Source organism: Dryobates pubescens, chromosome 2 (assembly GCF_014839835.1).
Source record: "Dryobates pubescens isolate bDryPub1 chromosome 2, bDryPub1.pri, whole genome shotgun sequence".
In the NCBI taxonomy this organism is placed as follows: domain Eukaryota; kingdom Metazoa; phylum Chordata; class Aves; order Piciformes; family Picidae; genus Dryobates; species Dryobates pubescens.
The window spans coordinates 29,735,506-29,745,202 of NC_071613.1; the positions used below are offsets into that span (position 1 = coordinate 29,735,506).

The 9,697-nt window shown below is 51.5% G+C and overlaps 1 protein-coding gene across 1 annotated transcript; it reads left to right on the top strand.

Moving 5' to 3' along the window:
• Window positions 1-5,431: 5,431 nt before the first annotated feature.
• Window positions 5,432-8,339, top strand: NEUROD1 (neuronal differentiation 1). Its single transcript, XM_054173892.1, has 2 exons — window positions 5,432-5,564; window positions 6,650-8,339. The coding sequence occupies exon 2, from the start codon at window positions 6,659-6,661 to the stop codon at window positions 7,733-7,735; it is 1,077 nt and encodes a 358-aa protein (XP_054029867.1). The 5' UTR covers window positions 5,432-5,564; window positions 6,650-6,658; the 3' UTR covers window positions 7,736-8,339.
• The last annotated feature ends 1,358 nt before the right edge of the window (window positions 8,340-9,697 follow it).

Genomic DNA, 9,697 nt, shown 5'->3' on the forward strand with positions numbered 1-9,697 from the left:
GGATCAGGTTTTGTGTAACCCTATAAGAGTACCTTTACTTTTGCTTGCTTTCTTCAATAAAGGAATGCTAACAGAACCAAAATCTTTGCAAGGAACTGCAAAACATTTGCAAAATATTCAGATTCCACAGCCATAGGGAACAAATGTGTAAGCTGTTATGTGCATAGCCTGGAGTTCAGTCATCATTTTCTCTCAGAGAAAAACAAAAGCAGACCTTTTAAAGCCACCACTAAGGAGATTTCTATTTAGAGAATATGCAATAATTCATATTGAGACAAGATTTTAATCTCAGCAAAGCTTTGGATAATCTGCTGGCACCTGTGTTTGCTGCTTTTCCACCCCACTGCACTGCTTAGACTGAGGGCCAAAGGCTGGGTCCTGCAAGTTTGTCTGTGAAAGTGGCAGTCCTGTTTACACAAGGGAGAATCTTGGCAGCAGAGAGGCAAAGGTTTTTCAGGATTTTCCCCCAAAAGTGTCAGCTATGAAGAAACTACACCAGTGTCATCATCCTTTATACTGCCTTGGAGCCTCTTATTCTTTTTGCCAAGTACTGTACTAGGACATTATTTGCTGTGGTTTGTACCATACTGATATATTATGCTGACTTGCTTGAGGAAAAGGTGTGACGTATAGATAACTTTGTCTGAGGGAAACAGGTACAAAAGTTATTATCAAGAATTATTTTTTAAAGAATTGGGGAAGGTTTTTAAGCTGTAGATCTAAGATATTGGACACATCAGCCCCTGTGTGATGTGGAGAGATTTTTATAGTGATTTCATGGTATGGTCAAGCAGAGACTTTCCAGTACTATGTAGATACCATTGCAGATACTATGTAGATACCATTGCAGATACTATGTAGTCTTGCTGCTGAGGCCTCTGTGCCTGACTAATATAGAAACTCTGGTTAGCAAGTGTCACATTTGCAAGAGTTCGGTCTCTGCAGCTCAAGGAATGAGAAAGAAATTACAAAAACAAACAAAAAAACCAAACACCCCAACGACTTTTATGCATGATAATTAAGAACAGACAGTGAGATTGATTAGGAACTAGGTTACAAAATAGTTTGGAATTAGGTTACAAAATAATTTGGACATGCAGTGAATAGTGCTGTAAAAGGAGATTGTGTCCAGGTATCGGAAAGAAAGATAAAAATCTACATCTGATATATCTTACATAGTTTTCATCCCTTTAAAAATGAGCATTATTGATTTTAAAAGGTTAAAAATAACATCATGTTTCTTTCGTTCTTTGATTCTGTGATTCATGCTTCCCATTTTAAAGCCTACACCCTGTGAAGAGGAGTGCATTATCAAGGAAAGGAAAGAGGCTTGCCAGGGACAGACGGTAATTTCCCGTAGCAGGTGCGTACAGCAGGTGGTACACAGTGTACCTGCAACGAAAAGGTAGATTTAGGCTAAGATTTTATTTAATATGGAAAACTTATTGCATCCTGAGCCACTACTGGGGATGTGCCAAAAATTGTGTCTGCAGGATGATTTATTACATGAAAATACCACCGAACTAATCAGTGGAGTTACTAATTAATACAAATCTGCATTTTTGCATAAGCAATTAGTGTAAAGAGAGTGCAATGAAAGAGGAAGTTCGACTCATTTAATCTCAGTGTCTATTCAAGTGGAAAGACCCACTAGGGCAAGGCACTAGGATCTACATTTGGATATTTTTTTTTCCTTTTGATTAGTTAAAGGAACTAAAAGGTCAAATTATCAATATTTAATTCAAATGGAAATGCATTTGTTCAAGAGGAAAGAAAACACTTTATTTAAAAAAGGTGGGACTCTGGGGGTAAATGTCTGGATCAAAAATAATTAGATTTTGCAGTTACAACAGCATCTAAATCCCTTCTGATAAGAATCCTTTTTCCTAATAACAGGGTTGGTTTGACACTGATAGCAAAGACTGCTGGCGTTATTTAGACTCTAGCTCAGGCAGTAGCTGGCCTACTAATTACCAATACAATTTAGACATTTGCTTTAATGGTACTTCTCTGACATGTTTTGTTTGGGGTTTTTTTTAATCAATTTGAATTATATTTTAAATCTATTGTGATTTCATAATTGTGGGCACTTGACTAAAAGAGTAATTTAAAATGCTGATAATTACCTCGGTGGTGATGTATTTTCCATTAACTAAATAGAAGTTTACATTTATAGAATTAAAACAACAACAGCATTTATCTAACGGAGAAAGGCTCAATAAAATTAATACACTGAGCCTTAAGAGAAAAAAATAGTAGAAAAGGCACCTTAATCATCCGTACCAGTTTCAAGCCCATCTGTACACGTATCCTAAAGAAACGCTGGGAAGAGTGGTGCAGACACAGCGCGGCACCAAGTCGGTGCCAGAGTGGTGTTGAAGAGAGTTGCCCTCCGCCGATGATTGCGGAGCCGAGGCAGCCGCAACGAGCTGATAATTGCCCGGAGCTCTCCGGGCAGCGCGCGGGCTGGATGCCCTCCTCCCGGCCACTCCTTCTGGAAGAGGGGCGAGCGAGGGAGCCCCGCGATGGGCTCGGGCCCTCGAACCCCAGTTGGCCCGCCCTATGCAGACGGTCCCGGCCCCGCCGTGTAGGTGATGGAGGGGCCATGCAGGGCTGAGGGGACAGGAGGAGCGGGTAGTAATAGTGTCCTTTTTTTTTTTTTTTTTTTTTTTTTTTTTTTAATTATTACTATTTTTATTGTTACCTCGTTTGGGCTCCCTGTTGGAAGAGAAGGGAGCAAGAAACGTTACAGTAGAAGGAGGGAGCCCGAACAGCTCGGGCTGCCCGGGTAGTAAATCACTCACTAAATGATAAGCGTGGCTTCCTCCTTCCAATAGCTTTAAGCTATTTGGGGAGGCATCCCTTTCCCGCACTCTCGCAGGTGCAATATGAATCAATTATCTTAATTAAGATAATGCCGCAAACCCAAGAGATTTCCTCAGGAGCGCTCCGGACAACTGTAAGCCGTTTCCACTGCATTGCTCCCGCTCAGCGAGCTCCCTTCCCCGGCCGCCCACCTGGGCCTGGGCTCAGCCCCGACGACGTTCCAAGCTCGCCGATCCGGGCCCCAGCCGGCCCCGACGTTTCCCCTGCTGCCAGGGCTGGGAGGTGGGAGCAGATGAGGCGAGAGGCGGTGGGGAAAGGGGGGCTGGGCCAGGCCTGGCCCTAGCTTTGTTGGGACGCGTGCGGTTCGCGTGCCGCGCCGCGGGGGGGAGGAAGAAAGGGAGAGGGGAAGGAGGCAGGGAGAGAGAGGAGAAATGGGGGGGGGAAGAAGGAAAGAGAGAATGAGGGGAAAAAAAGAAAAGAAAAGAAAAATGTGATAAAAAATAAAAAGAAGAAAAAGGATTCGGGACGAAAAATAAACAGAAGCCAGATGGAGAAGGAGGAGTCTGTAGAGTCTGTAGGTCAGGGAGGAAAAAAAAAAAAATACATGCTTGGAACGATAAAATCATGCGGCTGGGGGAAGAAGAGAGGCCGGAGAAGTGAGAACTGGAGTCATAGAGGCAGGGGGTGTCCCAAGCGGGTTAAAGCAGAGCCGGCTGTCTGGGAGAAGGGAAGGAGAAGCGGTACCGGAGGGGCGAGAGGAGCGGGAAGGATGAAGCCGGCGTGGCGGAGAGCCCCGCGGCACATGGAACAACCTGCCCGACGGCCTGCACCGAGGAGCAGTCCGTACCTGCTAGCCAGGCTCCCCCACGGTCACGCGTGTCCCCTGGCCCAGCGCCGTCTGGGGCAAGACCGGCCCCTAGCACCGAGCTCGGCAGGCTTAAAGCCCGCCTGTCCGACTCTGCATTTGTCTATCTGCTGATCGATAATTTGTTGACTTTTGTTTTGCTCCCGGGGAAGATGACTGTACACTCAAAGGCACACGAGCACCCCAAAGCTTTCAGGGCTTGCCGAGATTCAGCTTGCTGCCAGTGCCCTCCTCCCGGTGTTTCTGCCCAGCACCCCACACTCTCGGGTGTATTCTCAGCAAGTCCCATCCAAACATGGGTAATATTCTCCTACAACCGAGACATGGCTGGACCAGACCCATCCCTCTCCTTGGCTCTCAAAACCTGTTCAAACATCACCTTTTCCAAAACGCCGCCGCTTTAGCAGCCCCGTTAACGGGGCCGTACTCCTGAAGGGGCAGTCGTCCCTGTAAGAAGCCTTGCCTAGCCTCCCGTTGCGCAGGCATCTTCCTGGTCCCTGGTTCGGGGGCACCTCTGCGGGCAGAGAGGGGCTCGCCGCGGACAGAGGCTGCTGTTAGGTGGGCAGGCCCTGGCATCGCCCTACCGACCAGTGAAGGGCCGCAGCAGCCGGTGACCCGCCAGTGCCCTGCTCCAGCCCCGCTAGTTCTACCCGGCGGCACAAGCCGCACTGCCGCTCCTCGCTTCACAGGGAGAACGGGACAGCTTGGAAGTAGCAAAACGCGTCCGGTTGCTTCGTATTTCGATTATCGAGATGGCAAACATCCCCCGGAGTCCCTTCCCGCCGCCACGCCAGCCCTAGGGCTATGTAGGTCATGAATAGGAGAGAATAATTTTAAAAATAACCCGACCTGGAAAAGTATCTTTCGAATCTGTCTCCACAGGACGGAATTAGCGGCTTCGCACTTAAAGCCGCGTGAAGAGAAAATACATGATTTCCCCCCCCGTTAATTGATTGAATGTCCGGACAGCGCCTGCCAGTAGCAAAGCTTCCCGTGTAGTGGTGCTGGGGGTCTATCTCCCTCCTTAAAACGCACCTCACAAATTCGGCGGCGTTTGCAAACTCCGCCGAGGTGTTTAAACACTTTGCTGCCGTCGCTCAGCGCTATTCTTTCAAACTCCCTGTTAACGGACGGTATTTCCAACGAAAACCCATGGAAAGCGAAACAGTTTGCTCCAGAAGGCAGGACAGTCCGGGGGGGAACAGCAGCCCCAGGACTCCGTTTCTCCCAGCACCGGAGAAAGCCATGGTGGGGGCAGGAGTTATGTGTGGCTGTGGAGGAGCAGGGGACAGGAAGGCTCTGGGGATCGGAGGTGCTCGTTAGGTGCTGCTAAGGGGGCTAAGGGGTGGCGGTGGGGGCACCCTGAACAATAGGAACAATGCGGCTCCGTGGGTCGAGGCAGGCAGCCCCGTGGCGGGCCAGACGCGGGGCTCTGCAGCTCACCGGGCCAGCCGCCGCCGGGGGGGCGGGGAGGGGGGAGGAGGGGGCCGCCCGGTGACAGATGGCGGAGCCCGGCGGGCCACAAAGGGCGTGGCGGCTCAACGGGCGGGCGCGCGGCCGCATACAAATAAGGGGTGTCACGTGGGGAGGGGAAGCGACGCCGCGCCTGACGTGGGCGGCCATATGGCGCGTGCCGGCCGGCGGGTGGGGCGGGGCTCGGGGCGGGGCTCAGGCGCATGGGGCGGTGTCGGTCGCCGCGGTAGCCAGGTCCCGGTGCCGGCCCCCCGCCGCGCATCCTCGTCTCGCTATATAACGGGGAAGTCCGGCACTGTACAACCTCGGGAAAAAAAAAAAACAGGCGCGGCGCCCTCGCACGGAGAGCTGCGCTAGGGTTATGAGCCCGCCACCGCGCAGGAGAGGCTGAGCAACGGAGGTAACGGGAAAACGGCTTCCTTCCCCCCGCACCCCCACCGCGCGACAGGGGCTAACGGCGGTTGTCGGGGTAGGAGTGCAGCCTGTGGGGTCGGGGCGGGTGGGACCTGCCGCTGGCGGAGCGCCTTCCGTTTATATTGTTGCTTGCAGCCGCGGGAACCGGCAGTTGTTCCTGCCCGTTTGTACAGGCAGCGGTGTGTACACACACCTGTGTTCATCCATACACGCTTATATGTGTGTGTGTATGCATATATATGTAAATATATATGTGCATCCCTACAAATATAAATATATACGTGTACGTCCATCTATATGCACCTATTCTACGTGTGTATTTGCTTCCATCTATGCATGCCCTAGTATCAAGCTCCCCCTCTTCTGCGGAGTGCGATCGCCACGGTCCCACCACAGGGGGGGCATTGTTCCTCACCAGTTTGCCAGGTGTGACTGGGGGATGGTCGAAACCCGTCAGGAAAGTCCGTGGGAAGCGGGGGGACGATGTCCGCCCGCGTCGGAGGGGGTGACGGATACAACGCGTGGGCCAGTCCCGCACCTGTTACCGTGAGCGGGGGCCACACAGCGCCGCCGTTCGCCGCGGGCACCTAGTGGCAGTTCTGTCGAGACCGGAGGTGGTTTGCCGGGCAAAGGTTGAGCAGTTGCGGGAGCAGGTGCCACGGCGCCCGTCGGGGCGGTGCGGCAGGGATGGGGAGTCGGGGAGAGCGGCGGAGACAAGCGTCACGGGCGGCTATCCGTCCCTGTGTCTTGTGTGTCCCCTCCCCTATGTGGCAAAAGCATTTGGGGACTTCTAAGACAAACTGCTTGGCCTGCCCGTGTCGTGCTGCCCGGGCTGCCTCCCGCACATGTAATCTGCTTATATTCCCCGTTAATATCAGCGAGTTACATAATGGCATTTGAACATATGTCAGCTTAATTACAAGGCAGGACCGCGGAGACAAAAGTTTGCGCTGGCATGGAGGGGGAAGCCGGGGCTTCCCGCGGGAAGGGTTGCGGGGAGCGGGGCTCGTGGGGCTGTGGTCGCTGGTCTGGGTGCTGATCCGTCTCTTTTCTGTCTCCTCCGCGACACAGAGGCTCACCATGACCAAGTCGTACAGCGAAAGCGGGCTGATGGGCGAGCCCCAGCCCCAGGGTCCCCCCAGCTGGACGGACGAGTGCCTCAGCTCTCAGGACGAGGAGCACGAGATGGACAAGAAGGAAGAGGATCTGGAGGGTCTGCACGGCGAGGCCGAGGAGGACTCGCTGCGGAATGGTGAGGAGGAGGACGAGGAGGATGACTTGGACGAAGAGGAGGAAGAAGAGGAGGAGGAGGAGGACGACGACCAAAAGCCCAAGAGGCGGGGCCCCAAAAAGAAGAAGATGACCAAGGCACGCATGGAACGGTTCAAGCTGCGGCGCATGAAGGCCAACGCCCGGGAGCGCAACCGCATGCATGGCCTGAACGCAGCTCTGGACAACCTGCGGAAGGTGGTGCCCTGCTACTCTAAGACACAGAAGCTCTCCAAGATCGAGACCCTGCGCCTGGCCAAGAACTACATCTGGGCGCTCTCCGAGATACTGCGTTCAGGCAAAAGCCCCGATCTTGTCTCCTTCGTGCAAACCCTCTGCAAGGGCCTGTCGCAGCCCACCACCAACCTGGTGGCCGGCTGCCTGCAGCTCAACCCGCGGACTTTCCTCCCTGAGCAGAGCCAGGAGGTGCCGCCCCACGTGGCGGCGGCGGGCGCGCCCTTCCCGGCCCACCCCTACCCCTACCAGTCGCCGGGGCTCCCTAGCCCGCCCTACGGCACCATGGACAGCTCCCACCTCTTCCACATCAAGCCGCCACACGCGTACGGCGCCGCGCTCGAGCCGTTCTTCGAGAGCGGCCTGGCTGAGGGCGCCAGCCCCGCCTTCGACGGGCCGCTCAGCCCGCCCCTCAGCGTCAACGGAAACTTCTCCTTCAAGCACGAGCCGGCCGCCGACTTCGACAAGACTTACGCCTTCACCATGCACTACCCCGCCGCCGCCGCGCTGGCCGCCGCTCCCGCCCACGCCGCCATCTTCCCGGCCGCCGCCTCACGTTGCGAGATCCCGGTCGACGGCCTGGCGCCCTACGAGGGTCACCCCCACCACGAGCGCGTCCTCAGCGCTCAGCTCAACGCCATCTTCCACGACTGAGCCTTCCCCAGTCGCGGGAAGGAGAGGGGGAAAGCCGAGCCACGGCCGCCCGCCGGCGGTCACTGCCTTGTTTACAGGGGGCAGCCCGGCGGGTTCCGCCGCTGCCTTCAGGGCCGTCGCGTCCCCACTCACCGGCTGTCTTGCTTCCGCTGTAAATCTGGGGTAGGGCCACTAGGATCGCGTCAATTACCTGATCGGGATAACAAAATCACAAGCAATAATTAGGATCTATGCAATTTTTAAACTAGCGATGGGCCAATTACAAAATATATATGAAATCTATATTTTTCAACCAACGTTTTACTACTTGTTACCTTTCCCATGCTGAATTATTTTGTTGTGATTTTGTACAGAATTTTTAATGACTTTTTATAACGTGAATTTCCTATTTTAAACCATGCAGCTTCATCAATTTTTATACATACTGGAAAGGTAGAATTATATCTAATTTATACAAAATAATTTAACTAATTTTAACCAGCAGAAAAGTGCTTAGAGAAGTTATGTTGCCTTAGCGCTTCTTTCCTTTCAAATAGTTGAAGAAGGAAACAAACAAAACAAAAAAAACCCAACCACCCTGAACAGTCCGGGCAATTTCTTTTCCCATAAAAGTATCCTTTTTTTTTTTTTTTTTTTTTTGTGTCCTTTTTTTTGTCTGTTTGTTTTGTATGTTTTCTCCCCTACAAGAACCAGATCCCCTAGGTCTTGAGAAGATATAAGAATAAGAGACTTATTTTCTATTAAAACATATCAATTCAACACATAACTTGCACAAACTTGTATATAAAGATTATAAGCAAATGCCAACACCTTTTTAAATCGAAAGCTGCTTGACGATCACATACAATTTGCACTGTTTCTTTTTAGTCTTTGAACCCTTTGACATTCCGTGATTTTTTTTTTTTAAGAGAACTTGAAGATGTTGATGTTTCCAGGCGATATAAATGCATGATTTTATACACGTTCACACAATCCGTGGTTGTCATATGCTCATTTTATAAATCGGAACCTAAAACTAATCAGGTTGTTAAAGTCGGGCTATATACCTATTGTAGTCGATTAGTACAGTAGCTTGAAACAAATTCAAACCATTTAATCCGTAATTAGAACAATAGCTATTGCATGTACAATGCAGTCCAGAATAAGTGCTGTTTGAAATGTAACGCTGGTTCAACTGGAATCAATCTGTACTGTAATTTTGTTTGTAATCCTGTATATTATGGTGTAATGCACACTGGGATTTTAGAAAAACATACATCCTTTGGCAGCAACATAGTGTTGAACATTTGGTTGAATGTTGCATTTCTCCTTAAATGTGATTATATTTTTTTTTTCTTAGTGTACGTAATTCCTATGGGATTATTGTTTTATTCGGATAGCTCATGAAAGGTGCAACACTTATTATTTGTAGAATAAAATTGGAATAAAAAAAGGACACGGATTCTTTACTTACCTCGAGGGGTTCCTGGGGAAGGTGGAAGGGGTTGTGTTCGTTTGTTTACAGCGAGACTGACTATTTGCAATGCTGATTTGTTGAATTAGGTAAACAGGGGCAGAAACGCAGTTCGCCGATTTGCAGCGGCTGTCGGTATGGGCTGCGCCGGGCACTCCCTACCGACTCGGGCAGTCCGCGGGCCGGGAGGCTCAGCTCAGCCCGGTCCGGCCGCCTGCCTGTGACTTTCCCCTTCCCAGGCCGCCGCGGGAGCGCTGGGGCGTCCAGTGGTACCGACCGGGCTCGTTACGCCCAGCCAGGGTCGGCAACCCGGAAAATGCCGTTTCGGCCCTGCCGGCAGCTGGTGTTCCCTTCCCCTCAAGCCAGCCCTGGATCCAGCGCTATCGATTCGCCGTCTCCCCTTCGTCCCAGACGCAAAACGTGCTTCTTTAATCTTCACTGCTAATTGAGGGGCTTAAGAAACCCGGAGACAGAACCTGCGGGGGAGCAATTGTCCTAATGACCAGGAA

Excerpts from the sequence above, each read along its gene's own strand:
- NEUROD1 (XM_054173892.1), top strand. The coding sequence starts at position 6,659 with ATGACCAAGTCGTACAGCGAAAGCGGGCTGATGGGCGAGCCCCAGCCC.